At 42.6% G+C, this 14,645-nt stretch overlaps 1 protein-coding gene across 1 annotated transcript in view; it reads right to left on the reverse strand.

Moving 5' to 3' along the window:
- Window positions 1-9,757: 9,757 nt before the first annotated feature.
- gtf3c3 (general transcription factor IIIC, polypeptide 3) overlaps window positions 9,758-14,645 on the reverse strand; it is a 46,446-nt gene continuing 41,558 nt past the window's right edge. Inside the window, exons 16-19 of the mRNA XM_084317155.1 lie at window positions 13,204-13,339; window positions 12,026-12,150; window positions 11,580-11,732; window positions 9,758-10,158 (exon numbers count right to left, since the gene is read on the reverse strand). Of these exons, the coding sequence (XP_084173281.1) occupies window positions 10,036-10,158; window positions 11,580-11,732; window positions 12,026-12,150; window positions 13,204-13,339 (537 nt within the window). The 3' untranslated portion in view covers window positions 9,758-10,035. The remainder of the gene's footprint in view (window positions 10,159-11,579; window positions 11,733-12,025; window positions 12,151-13,203; window positions 13,340-14,645) is intronic.

The raw sequence follows: 14,645 nt of genomic DNA on the forward strand, positions 1-14,645 counted from the left end.
ACTTCAGGTGTACTGTGCTTATTCAATCTTGCAAAGGGGTTGTTGCAAGGGGTAGAATCTGGTCTCAATCCAACATGTCAAATGTAAAAAGAAAAATAATAATAAACATGTTAAAAAAAGCAGAGTTTGTTAAATTAAAGTTTGCATAATTAAAATGTATTTAAAATGACGTGTCAGGGCCCACACAGGACTTCATCAGGGGGTCATCATTTTGCACAAACTCTCCATGACATGTCGTCAGCTTGTGACTGCAACTTGTTCCTGTTCGCGGACGACTCAGCCCTGCTGGTGGTCTCTGACAAGAACAAGTTGCAGGTTGAAAAAACCCTCAGCTCGGAACTAGGCAAAATCTGCACCTGGCTCGCTGACAACAAACTATCATTACACCTGGGTAAAACAGAGTCCATTCTCTTCGGTTCAAATAACAAACTCAGCAAGGCCGACGGCTTCTCAGTTACAGTGGGTGACAATATTGTCACAAGGAAAGATGAAATTACATACCTAGGTTCCAGGACTTTATCAGCACCCATCATTTTCTGCAGCATCTTGGCTCACACAGCATCAACTGACTTCATCCAACCATGGCCATCCATAATGCATGAAGGACTCCATCTCTTGTTGGAGCTCATCTGTTACCAGTGACAATGCGCCAAGCTGACTAAAAGCCTTCTGGAATCTAGGGTTCTTCTGCAGATTATTCAACGGATTCACCTGTCTCTTTACTTTGAAAGCGCTGGCACAGTCATCCCCAGAAAGGTCATAGTATCCCAGCAGAGTGCTGCAGTACTCTGAGTCCAGAGACTCAGCCAGTTCGGACACATGTATTAGCTTGCAGTGCCAAGGTGCCAGTGCCGTGGTCCAGGTATCTGGAGAGGTTGGTCATGCTGACATGGTAGATGAGGATCATCAGTATATAGAGGTTGGTCATGCTGACATGGTAGAGGAGGATCACCAGTATTATGGAGAGGTTGGTCATGCTGACATGGTAGAGGAGGATCACCAGTATATAGAGAGGTTGGTCATGCTGGTAGAGGAGGATCATCAGTATATGGAGAGGTTGGTCATGCTGACATGACGGTTCGATTTTACCCAATATTTTCAAATAATATTGTGACAAAATAAAAATGCACACAAAATAAAAATACACATTTCAAGTGAAAACAATAGATACAGCTAGCTACTACTGACATTATCACAATGACAATGTCAGTAGCCTAGCTATATTACCTCTCCTGGAACCATCACCTTATCGCGGTGGAGAGGTTTGCGTGTCTTTATGATCCTGAGAGCTATGTTGTCTGGAGCCTAGTGCTCCTGGTAGGGTCACCCATGACAAACTGGTCTCGGGTGAGGGAACAGACGAAGAATGGTTCAACCACTGCCCGGTGGGCCTGAGAGGGCTAAGGGAGCAATACCCTGACAAAAATGCACCTCTAGGTGGGCCAACCACCCGCTTAGCAGAACAAAATGATTACAGAAACATTCATGGAAAATACACAGCGAAGTTTGGACGTGGAAGGTGTCTCTCCCCAGACAAGTATGGTGCTGGACAACTCAAGCCGAAAGGACGTTGCCCAGCTGATCCCCCTTCTCACAACTAAACACATTACAAAGATCGGCTGCTGGAACATTCGAACAATGTACCAAGCCGGTAAAGCCGCCCAGATAGCATCGGAAATGAAACAGTACAACCTTTCTTTAATAGGACTCAGTGAAACAAGATGGACTCAATCAGGAAAAGCACAACTTTCAAGTGGAGAAACAATAATATACTCAGGTCATGAGCAGGACAATGCCCCACACACAGAGGGAGTAGGACTCATGCTCTCAAGAGAAGCAGCTAGGTCCCTCATGGAGTGGGAGGCAATAAATGCACGCATCATCACAGCTAGATTTTTCACCAAAAGCAAAAAAATCACAATCATACAATGCTACGCACCCACTAACGAGGCAGAACAGCAAGTAAAAGATAATTTCTACGATATACTACAGCAAGTCATCAACCGGCAGAAAAAGAAAGACATCATCATCCTGACAGGAGACTTCAACGCAAAAATAGGACAAAACAACACAGGAAAAGAGCAAATAATGGGCAAACATGGTCTAGGGGAAATGAACAACAATGGTGAACAATTCACAGACTTCTGCGCATTCCATAACCTGGTCATAGGAGGCAGCGTCTTTCCGCACAAAAGAGTTCATAAAGCCACATGGATTTCACCGGACCACAAAACAGAGAACCAGATTGACCATATATGCATCAGACAGAAATTCAGGAGATCCCTCCAAGACGTCAGAGTGAAAAGAGGAGCCGATGCAGCTACAGATCACCACCTCCTGATAGGAACGCTCCGGTTAAAACTCAAGAAATTCACCAACACTGCAAAAAAAGTCAGTACAAGGTACAATGTCAGCCTCTTCCAAAATCAGAACACCAGAGAGAAATTTAAAATCAGCCTCTCAAACCGGTTCCACCCCCTGAGCCAACTGGAAGAACATCAATCCATCGATGAACGTTGGCAGAACATGAAGAGGGCATGGACGGAGACATGTGAGGACACATGTGGGAGGAAGACAAGGCACCACAAGGAGTGGATGACAGGAGAAACACTACAGAAAATTCAGACTCGCAAACAAGCCAAAGACACTCTCAACAATAGTCGCACAAGAGCTGCAAAAGTAAAAGCACAACAAGACTACACCATGGCAGACAAGCAGGTAAAAAGGAGCATCAAGAACGACAAAAAACAATTCATCAACAACCTGGCAACTCAAGCAGAAGAAGCAGCAGCTCAACACAACATGAATGAACTCTACGACATCACAAGGAAACTGGCTAATAAATGCAAAACTCCGGACAGACCAATATTAGACAAAGAAGGAAAAACACTCACAAAGCAAGAGGCTCAGCTGAAGAGATGGGCAGAACATTTCAGAGACATACTGAACAGACCCAAACCGACAGCGCTAGCCAACATCCATCCAGCGGTACACTCCCTACCGGTCAATACCAACAAGCCCAATAAACAAGAAATAAAAAAGGCCATTCAAAAACTGAAAAACAATAAAGCACCAGGACCTGACGGAATACCCCCAGAGGCCATAAAAGCAGACCCAGAAATGGCAACAACACTACTCTACAAACTCTTTGGACAGATCTGGTATGAAGAAAAGGTGCCAAGCGACTGGGCAGATGGATACCTGGTGAAGCTCCCCAAAAAAGGCAACCTGAAGGACTGTAACAACTACAGGGGCATCATGCTCACATCTGTGCCAGGGAAGATTTTGAGCAGGATCATCATGGAAAGACTGTCCAAAGAAGTGGACAAAGAATTCCAAGAAGAACAAGCAGGTTTCCGACAGGACAGATCCTGTACAGATCACATTGCCACCCTCCGCATTATCATAGAACAGACCCTGGAATGGAACACATCTCTCCACCTCACATTCAACGACTTCCACAAAGCATTCGACAGTTTAGACAGAGACACTATATGGAAACTCATGGCACATTACGGTATCCCAACAAAGTTCATAACCATCATCCAACAGCTGTACCTACAATCATCCTGCAGAGTAATACACAATGGCCAGCTCACAGACAGCTTTACAGTAGAGACAGGAGTCAGACAGGGCTGCCTACTGTCCCCTTTCCTCTTTCTTCTGGCAGTCGACTGGATCATGAAACAAACCACAGCCGAACAAAATCTGGGCATTCAGTGGACAATGTGGTCTCAATTAGAGGATTTGGACTTTGCAGACGACATAGTCCTCCTCTCACACACACAAACGCAAATGCAGACCAAACTCACAAAACTTGCCACAATTGCAGCTACCACAGGACTACACATCAATAAAGCAAAAACAAAGGAGATGAAGATGAAACACAATTTAGAAGAGGCCGTACAACTGGACGGAGAAGCACTGCACTGGACGAGGTGGACACCTTCACATACCTGGGAAGCATCGTGGGGAAGGACGGAGGCAGCGACAAAGACATCAAAGCAAGAATAGGGAAGGCAAGAACAGCATTTTTAATACTGAAGCAAACATGGAATTCAAACCACATCTCCACAAAGACCAAACTCTGCATCTTCAACACCAATGTCAAATCAGTTCTATTATATGGAGCAGAAACATGGAGAACCACAAAAGCAACCTCAAACAAACTGCAAACCTTCATAAACAGATGTTTACGACACATCCTGGGAATCTACTGGCCAAACACCATCACAAACGAACAGCTCTGGCAAACCACTCAACAAGAACCACTTGAAACCCTAATCAAACGCAGGAAATGGGGCTGGATTGGACACACCCTGAGAAAACCATCCTCCAACACAACCAGGCAGGCCTTAACCTGGAACCCACAGGGGAAGAGAAAGCCAGGAAGACCCAGAAACAGCTGGAGGTCTGTCGAGGCGGATCTCAAGGAAAAAAGAAAAAAGGGTTTAAGTAAGTAAGTAAGTAGCTATATCTATTATATTGTGATGAAATATAGTAATGCATAATTTAGGACATACAAATATACAGTACTATGAACCGGGATGACGTTAGCTGGCTCGCCATGACTGGAGCCACTGTCTGTGTGCTGTCTGTGTGTCTGCGAATCAGAGACAGAGTAGGGCGGGTCTTTGGGCCAGCAAGCATGGTTGTCTCAACATAAATAATAATAATAATACATCTCAGCTGATTATACATAAAAAAGGCACGTTAATCGAAAATACCACACCATTACTGTACCAATAACAGTTTGCGTTGGTTTTAAGTTTATTTCGTTTATAAAGGACAGTGTGTACTGACAATCATTTGCATTAAACAAATGGATGGGTGCACCAGTTTTAGCAAGAAGCTATCATTTCCATGATCTATAGTCCTATGTACTGTAACGTTACATACAGTAGCTATTTTTTTTGTCCACTTTTTCTCCTTATTTTTCTATTTTTTCTCCCATCCCAATTTCGCCTCGCCAATTCTCCCTTCAATTCTCCCCTCCCCTGTCTCGAACGTTGCTAGACTATGCCTCCCACTGGTCGGCTGCAGTGAGGACCAAGCCTTGCATCACGTGTCCCCTCCGGTACACGAGGAGGCAACTGTCGCATCTGTACAGAGCGATCTCTCAGTGGCGAGGAGTAACGCGTGGGAGGCTCACTTACTTCCTGATTCTGCTGTACAGGCGCACCAACCGACCTGTAGGAGTCGCTGTCCACAACGTCCAATCCCCACCCACCAGCTTTCCCACCCCTAACACTGCCAACTGTGTTAGTATGAACGACCAGCCAAGCTGGTAGCAACGCAGAGAGCTGGGCTCGAACCCAGCATCTCCTGCGTTAGTGGCGAGCGCCTTGCTCACTGCGCCACTTAGCCGCCCTACATACAGTAGCTATTTAATTACAATAGTGTCAGTGATTAGAGCATGATCTTCACACGTGTTTTTGCGGGTCCAGTCCACGGTACGTTGACAGAATTCGCAAAAAACCTTATCGCCGGAGGCATAAAAGTCATTAGGATACTGATCTGCTCTTAATACACATTCCACACAGGTTCAAGTTGAAGAAGTTTAATTGTAATGTACTGAATAATACAGGTACTTAAATGAATGTTCAATTCATCAAGACATACAAATATACAGTACTATGAACCGGGATGACGTTAGCTAGCTAACGTTACTGTAGGTTAGTGCAGAACTCACGACTCACCACTAAAGCAAGTGACAGACGGAAAATAGATCCTAATGTCCAAAATAGCGAAGGTGCCCCGGCCTAAGGCAATTTTCACTGAAAGATATATTTGGTTATTTTTCAACGAAGAAGAATGAATGCTAGAAAGCTAGAAACATCGACTCGGCTGGCCATGACTGGAGCCTAGGGCTGTCTTAAATACTTCGAAGCTTCGTTCGATGGGCATGGGATTCGAATATGAAAATTAAATTTGATTATTAAAAAAATATATATATATATATATTATTTTTTATTTTTGTGCAAAATCAACTCTGCCTCTCTTTGTTAACTACAACAAGCAATTCTGTTTGTTATTTAAGATGAGGTCGGACTCTGCAATGACAGATTTGTGTTCATTGTGCTCCTTTTATAAAGCCTCAAATGACGGCTTACAATATTTCATGAAAGCAAAGTGTTTTGTTTGTCTAAGATTTAAAAAGGTTTCAACTTTACAGCACTGACAAAGTTGAACAAAGTGCTGTACAAGTCCCACAACATAATTATTATTTTTATTTTTAATAAATTAAATTAAATTAAAATTTAAAAAAAATTTATCTCGAAGCTTCGAATTAAAATCGAATCTCGGCCCCGAAGCTTCGAATTCCAAAAAAAAAATCGAAGGTCAGCCCTACTGGAGCCACTGTCTGTGTGTACCACACCATTACTGTACCAATAACAGTTAAATAATCAACAGAAAATCATTATATTGTCCATGTCTGTCCATAATATGTCCATGTCTGTAGTGTAGTGCGACGCTCGATGATGCGATGCACACACACACACACACACACACACACACACACACTCAATATACTGTTCAGACAAATTAATTCAATAAAGTAAATGGCCCGACAGCCATCTGTAAAATAATCCCCAGCTTAAACCACAAATCTTTAACCACAATGTGTGGTTAAATATGTGACAGGCCGTCGGATGGATGGATATAATGATATAATTCCAACTTGACGTTATGTGTGGGTCTATGTTTGTGCCCTGATCAGGCGCTCCTAATGTGATTCGTCATGTCTAGTTGTAGTTCTCTGTCCTGGTGTTGTAGTCCCTATCGTTCTTTCAAGTTTCTTTATTAGTTGACATACAACTATTAGTTCCCCAGCTGTACCCACTTACAATTAACCCAGGTGTGTCTTGTCTGGTCATTCCCTCATGTATAAGTATTGTCTTCCCCTTTGTCTGGTGCTGATCCTGTCTGTGTAGTATGTGTTCTTGTCTGTCGTTACTTGTTTAGATTATTCTTCATTTCAATCCATGGTAATTATTTCATAAAATATTTATTATAAAACTACTTTGACTGCCGTCTCCTTTGTTGTGTTGCATTGACTCAACATCGAGCTTAAAGAATGTCAATGACAACGTAACATGGGGGCTCGTGCCAAACTGGTTTGAGCAAACAATTTGGTGGTGGCCGCTAGGCTTGACCTACACTGTGAAGTATGGTTGGCAGTGTCGTGTGTGTGGCCCATATTTTAGATCTCCTTGGCAAATGATTCTCCAACAGGGAGCGTTCTCAACCAGCTAGGGCAGTTGGACCATTTTCTATGGTGCCTTCCGTCGACTGGCAGACCAGGCTGCAGAAACAAATTAGTGGGGGGGCATACAATGTTCTCAGGGGGGCACAATGGTTTTTCAACACAGGTTCCCTTTTATACGTTTCAGCTGGGACAGCGGCACTGTGGCTTGCTTGGCGCTGCCCACCAAAAATCTAATTTCTCTCTATCTTAAGAACTTTCACTTATACAAAAACACTGAATGGATATATATAACAGACCTGCTGGGGCAGCGGACTGAGAGCAGGGGACACAAACAGGCTGGATAAGATGGTCAAGAAGGCCAGTAGCGTGGTTGGGGTGGAGCTGGACTCTAGCGAGGGTGGCGGAGAGGAGGAACCTTGCTAAGCTCCAGGCCATCAGGGAAAACCCCTCCCACTCACTATACACAGACTTGGCTGACAGGAGGAGCATGTTGTTATAGGCTCACGCTACCTAAATGCAGCACTGAACGGCACAGGAAGTCGTTCATTCCGACAGCCATCAGACTATACAATGCATCACTGTGCCTCACTGCATCACTGAGCACAGAGTGACAATTACCATCTTCCTGGACTCTTACTTTTTAAACAGCACTGTGCATTATTACACCTACTGTAGACTTCAGTATATTTTTACTGTATTTATTTACTGTATCTTGTATTCTATTTTTATTCTATTTCATTTTATTCTATTCTTAGGCCAATTGATTTGTTATTCTTATTTGTGACTTTGTGAAGTGTCACAGCCAACTAGTGACACTGGTTATTAATGCCATCCTGTTCTCTCTGTCAATTGTGGGATGTAAAAGGTTTAAGCATATGTTTATGGTATATATCTGTTTTAGATCTAGGCATATGTTACTGTATGTGTCTATATGTGAAGATCCGTGGCAGAGGAGACAGCTCTCTATGACGGGTGCACACTTGTATAACTTGTATACACTTGTATCTTATATAAGCTGTATATTCTTTATACACCTTTTAAACTATACTACAGTTAAAAGTTAATGTTATGTTACAGAATGCAGTCTCTGTTAGAGTGAGTCAGAAATGAAAGGGGCCCCTTAAGAATGTGACCTTGAGAGACAACTCAGAGCGGGACGAGCACAGAGATGAGAGCAGAAGAGAGAACTGGCCTTAAACTACAAAATACATATATGATGTGTGATCAATCAGTGTTTAAAGTATATGAGTACTGTATTGTACATGTATATGTATGTATATCTGTATATATCTGTATATGTATGTGTTAGGCTATGTACTGTATATTACGGCAGTCTGCCTCGTCTTCTTATCTTACTGTGACTGGAGCTAAAAGAACTGGCCTTGGAGACAGCTCCAGCCCGAGCTGAGAGCAGGTTGGCACATGTTAACCCTTGCCTGTCCTGCCTGCATAGAGTAAAACATGTAACCAATGATTGGTACAGGTATGTGTATATATATGTATATACTATGTGTACTATATATATATAGTGTATATACTATATATACTATATACCCATGCAAGAAGTGTATTCATGTATTGTACACTACACAGGCCAGTTCTATGTGTTTTGTTTCATGTGAATAATAATTAAAAAAAATTATAAAAAAAAAAAAAAAAATTCCCAGTTTTGTAGCCTTTTTTACTTTACATGCCTATATTAAACATTTAATGTTTTCAGAACTGTGCAAAAAAAAGAAAAAAGAAATATCAAGTGTCCCATTTCACTTGTTATATTTCCACATTTTAGTGTTCTTCAGTTCTTTTTTTTTCATTCAGTGTGATAAATCCAGTCTCTGTTGAGCTTTAACAAGTCCATCAAAGTCAGGTTGAATGTCTGAGGTGGAGATGCGAAGCACAGCTGCCAGATGTTCATCAGTGAGAGAGGATCTGTACCTGGATTTGGTAAACGTCATGACTGAGAATGTCTGTTCACATATGTAGATGGATCCAAAGAGAACCAACATCTTCTGAGCATGTCTCCTCATGTTTGGAAAGTTCTCCTCCTTGAGAGGAGAGTAGAACTCTAGCAGTGATGCTGACTTAAAGTGCTCTTTCAGTAGTGAATCAGACTGCAGGTCAATGAGTTCAAGCTGAACATCAGTGGGTGCACTATCAACACTGCAGGTAAAGGGAGAGGAAACCAGCTGCATTTCATCCTCAACCTTTTTGAAATCTTGAAAACGCCTTGAAAATTCATCATGCAGTGCTCCTAACATGGATGAGTACCTGTGCCGGTGATCAGCTGATGGTTTGACTTCTTTCAGGGTTTTCATGTGTTCGAGATTGTTGCTGCCTTGAAATTAATTGCAAATAATTTTTTTTTTATCTACCTACCTCAGTTGTGAAAAAAAAACACACTTTCAACAGTTTTCGGCTTGCCATTGCCCCGACTGCTTTGTTGTTGAATCAAGTCAAATCCTAGGTAAGCGTATATTGTGCGTGTGAACGTTGACATGAAAAGAAAAAAGGATATTTTTTTTTTTTATCATTTAATCTTTCGCGGGCCGGTCAAAATCATGTACAATGCCCAGGTCTGGGTTAGTCAATACAAATTCTATTTATTTAGACTTGAGGAAAATATATACTATAGACAATTTAGAAAATGTGTAGCAAACGGAGGCATATTTCTACAGGCATTCTAACATTCAAGTAACAAAAATAAAAACGTTTTTACACTTTGCTTGAAGAATGGTTGTGGTGGTGATGATGATAATAGTAATCATCTGTGTGTGTGTGTGTGTGTGTGTGTGTGTGTGTGTGTGTGTGTGTGTGTGTGTGTACATTCAGACGATGCAGTGTGTGTTGATGAGTTGACGGGCCAGCTCTGTGTTGCCGCTGGCCTGGTAGATGAGGGAAAGGTTGAAGGCGATCTCTCTCTTCAGGTCCACCTGGTCATCAGCTATACCCTGGAGAGAGAGGGGGCGGGGAATACAGTTATTCATCTTTGTGAGTGTGTGTTTGTGTGTGTGTACGTATGGTGTATGTATATATATATATATATATATATATATATATATATATATTAAGGCTGTCAAAGTTAACGCGGTATTAACGCGTTATCGCCCGATTCTATTAACTCCACTATTTTTTAAAATCACGATTAACCTTTACGGAAAAAAAAAATATTATATATACCGTATATTTTTTTTTTTACTAGACTTCACTCAGGTGTATTATTGATGCTCTCATTGATACTATGTTTGTTTCTGAAGTGTGTGTGTGTGTGTGTGTGTGTGTGTGTGTGTGTGTGTGTGTGTGTGTGTGTGTGTGTGTGTGTGTGTGTGAGATATATATATAGAGAGAGGGGGGTGAGAGAGATGAGGAAGGGGCAGCGTGTAGCCTTTTTACAACGCATCCGCGTTTCCGGCGCTCTGATTGGCCAGGTCATGTGACATGTGCGCCCCCAAAAGGGTGTTTGCCCATTTCCGCGTCGAACAGCGTGCAAACTACCTGGCGTTCTATCGCCATGCTCTAAGACAAACTCTAACCTTAACCAACTTCGAAAGAGTGCCTAAGCTTAACCGGCGAAAGAACTTGCCGTCACGCTCTAAGACAAACTCTAACCTTAACCAACTTCGAAGAGCTCATGTCACTTGACCTGGCCAATCAGAGCGCAAAACGGGAACCCGAAAACGTGGATGCGTTGTAAAAAGGCTTCAAGCGAAGGGGCAAGAGAGAAAGAGAGCTGGGAGAGTGTGTGTGTGAGAGAGAGAGAGGGGGGGGGGGGGGGGGGTGATTACTCAGCCCTTGTGTGGGTGAATGTAACAAGTTCCTAACGTTTTCTTTCCCCTATTATTTCATGCACACTTTATTCATTGTTTTAAATTATTATTTTCTTTTAAGTTATTTTGTGCATCACTCCGTTTTTAATTTGATGCAAATTTGCAATGCATGAGGGTCATCCTTTTGTGTTAAATGGCTGCATAAAGCAAGCATTTGTTGACTCGCATGTTGATAAGAGAATTAAAACTTGGAACTTGAAAAAGATCAGTTTAAGGTAGAAAAAAAATGCGATTAATTTACGATTAATCGCGAGTTAACTATGGACAATCATGCGATTAATCGAGTTAAATATTTTAATCGATTGACAGCACTAATATATATATATATATATATATATATATATATATATATATATATATATATATACACACCTCTAGCTTAGGTCTAGGTCTAGTCCCAGTGATTTCTGGTAGTAGTGTATAGCCAGGTGTATTGTGTGTGTGTATGTATATATATATATATATATATATATATATATATATATATATATATATATATATATATATATATATATATATATATATATGTGTGTGTGTGTGTATACCTGTAGTGTAGGTCCAGTTAAACCCAGTGCTTTCTGGTAGTAGTGTATAGCCAGGTGTGACAGGCCCAGCTGATGCAGAGCTCTACCCAGGTTGTACATACTCTCCTGACACTCTCCACGCAGATCCACGTAACGCCACAGGAAGGAGAAGCCCTGAGACACCACACACACAGACAGACAGACAGACAACATTTGTTATTATACTTGTAGGTATTATACTTAAGGATAGTGTTGCACTTGGTCCCACACACACACACACACACACACACACACACACACACACACACACACACACACACACACACACACACACACACACACACACACACACACACACACACACACACACACACACACACACACACACACACACACACACACACACACACACACACACACACACACACACACACAATTATGAGCTTGACAGACTCATACAGACCTACCTGTAGCAGCAGCGCATGTCGTTTAGCTACAAACTTCATAGACGCCATGTGGAAGAAGGTCAGTCCTACACACAGACTGTAGAGAGGATCATTAGGATGAGTACGAAACGCCTGGACATACTGACCTAGAGACAGAGACGGAGAAAGAGACACAGAGACACAGAGAGAGAAAGAGAGAGAGAGAGAGAGAGAGAGAGAGAGAGAGAGAGAGAGAGAGAGAGAGAGAGAGAGAGAGAGAGAGAGAGAGAGAGAGAGAGAGACAGAGAGGGGGGGGGTTAGGATGGGTATGAAACGCTTGAACATACTAACCTAGAGAGAAAGATATTCTAATCTTATAATATATATGTATAATTTCAATGGTGTATCCAGGAAGCTGATGTCTCGCCCTCCCAATCTCTACCCCCCTCGCTAGCTGCAACTGTGGCCAGAGCTCTCCCCCCCCCCCCCCCCCTGTACCGCTAGCTGCAACTGTGGCTAGGGACCAGCTCTCCCCCCTTTCCTCTCCCTCCGACTCGCGCCTGACGCTCAACCTTCGGGCCTTGCAGAGCGGCAGCGGATATACGCATACGCTGTCTCAAGATCTACTGTAGTCCTGCATGTTATCAACAAATGTGCATGCTTGGTGTGAATTTATGTGTGCCATTATTACCGTCAATGTAATAATTGTGGAATATTTGTATAATGAGGCTGTGGCTGTATGTGTATGTCACCTGAATTTCCCCAAGGGGATTAATAAAGTTCATCCTTATCCTTATCCTTAAATAAAGCATTTAAGACTACAAACCAGTTGATTGGGGACGGCTTGTCCAATTGGGGACAAAAGCACAGTCAATTTGAAAAAAGCAGATGTTTGAGTCAGTTGTTTAGTTAGGGTTAGGCATGTAGTGTTATGGTTAGGGGCTAGGGAATGAAAGTCAACTCAATCACGGTCCCTGCGATCATCAGACACTGGTCAGCTCTCCATTCCCACAGACTGCGGACCTTTGGGGACAGAGCTTTCAGCTTTTCCTCAAAACTCACCTCTTCAACATGGCCTTTGACCCCTAACTTCCTACATTGAATGTTGTGTCTGTTCACCATGTTTGTTATTGTTGTTTTTTTGTAAAGCGACCTTGGGTTTTTATGAAAGGCGCTATATGAAACCAAGTTATTATTATCAATGCAAAAGTGTGTGTTACCCAGAGCGTGTTTGAAGCTTCCAGAGACCAGGGCGTTGTGTCCACAGAGGACACACAGAGCGTGGTTGTCAGGCTTCTTCAGCATCAGACGCAGGCAGAACCGGTGGTGCCGCTGGTCCTGAGAGTTCATCGTTACCTGGGACACACACGCACACACACACACAAGTAAATACACATGTTAGCATACATACCCACAGATGGATGGACAGACACACAGTCTGTAACACTGAGGACCATGTAGACTCAACCATTCAGTTACATGCTTGTCCTGTGTAATTGCACGAGGTTGAGACTACGTAGTCCACATTCCAAACCATCACACATTGTGTGCTCACTCCAAGAACTTGCTTCTATTCCCCTCGTGTCTCTAGCCAACGAGGACCCTGCTACTGTAGCTCGCTGATTTTGTAATTCCACTTCCCATGTGCTCATGACACAGCATCTAGAAAGGCTTATAAAACGGGTAGCTGAAACCAAGCGATCTGATCGGTTCCGTGGTATATCAGACCTTATTACATGGCGTTTTCACATTCGCCGAAATGCTTGCTTGTGATTGGTCAATAGCGCTCGTCAGAGGTCCGTTATTACTCGATAACGGACCTCTGCCAAACAATAATGACCGTTGTGCGCAGCTGTAGCAATCAAGCCCACTGTCATCAGTGCAATCAGACCACAAACCTGCCGGCTGCCGCCCCGGCGATGACAGCGGGAGCGACAGAACAGAACTGCGTCTGCATTTGATCTCGTCTTGTCGATGGTGTACAATGAATTAGGTATATTGTTAGTAAGTTAGCCATGTAATACGCGGGATAATGTATAGCCTATACTCGGTCATTGTCGCAAAATAATTTACCTTCACTGACGTTTAAAACACCTCTGCGAGGCACCTCGGCATTTTAAACTCTGTGTCGGTCAATTATTTTGCGACAATGACCTCGTAGCTATACATTATCCCTTACGTATACCATGGCTATGACATCTTAATTCCTTTGCACAATTCAGTATCACTCCACATCTGAAAACAAGCCAGCCAACTAGGAAGAAGACCATTTGCTTCTGGTACCACGCAATTAAAACACACCTGTCCAGAGTCAAACACCTTGTACCAGCAAATAGGAGTGCTAACATAACTGAACCACTTAAACAACTGCACAATGAATCCAGATATGTGTTAATAATCACCCCAATCTTTAAGCATGCTTGACTAGATGATTAGCATGTGGGAGTGTGCAAATGCCTCTCAGGTTAATTCCCACTGGTTACTGTACACGCTGCATTAATGTTATGTTTGATGCTTAGCCTAACCTGACCTTCCCTCTCAATCACCCCCCCCCCCCCCCCACAGCTGCTGCGTGCTCTTTTTATCTATCTTTATCTTTCTCTTTTTGTCCTTTGTCTATGTTAATTTACTGTCCTGTTGTTCTTGACTTTAAGTTTGTTGT

This window comes from Notolepis coatsorum (genome assembly GCF_963971535.1).
Source record: "Notolepis coatsorum genome assembly, chromosome: 1".
Classification (NCBI taxonomy): Eukaryota; Metazoa; Chordata; class Actinopteri; order Aulopiformes; family Paralepididae; genus Notolepis; species Notolepis coatsorum.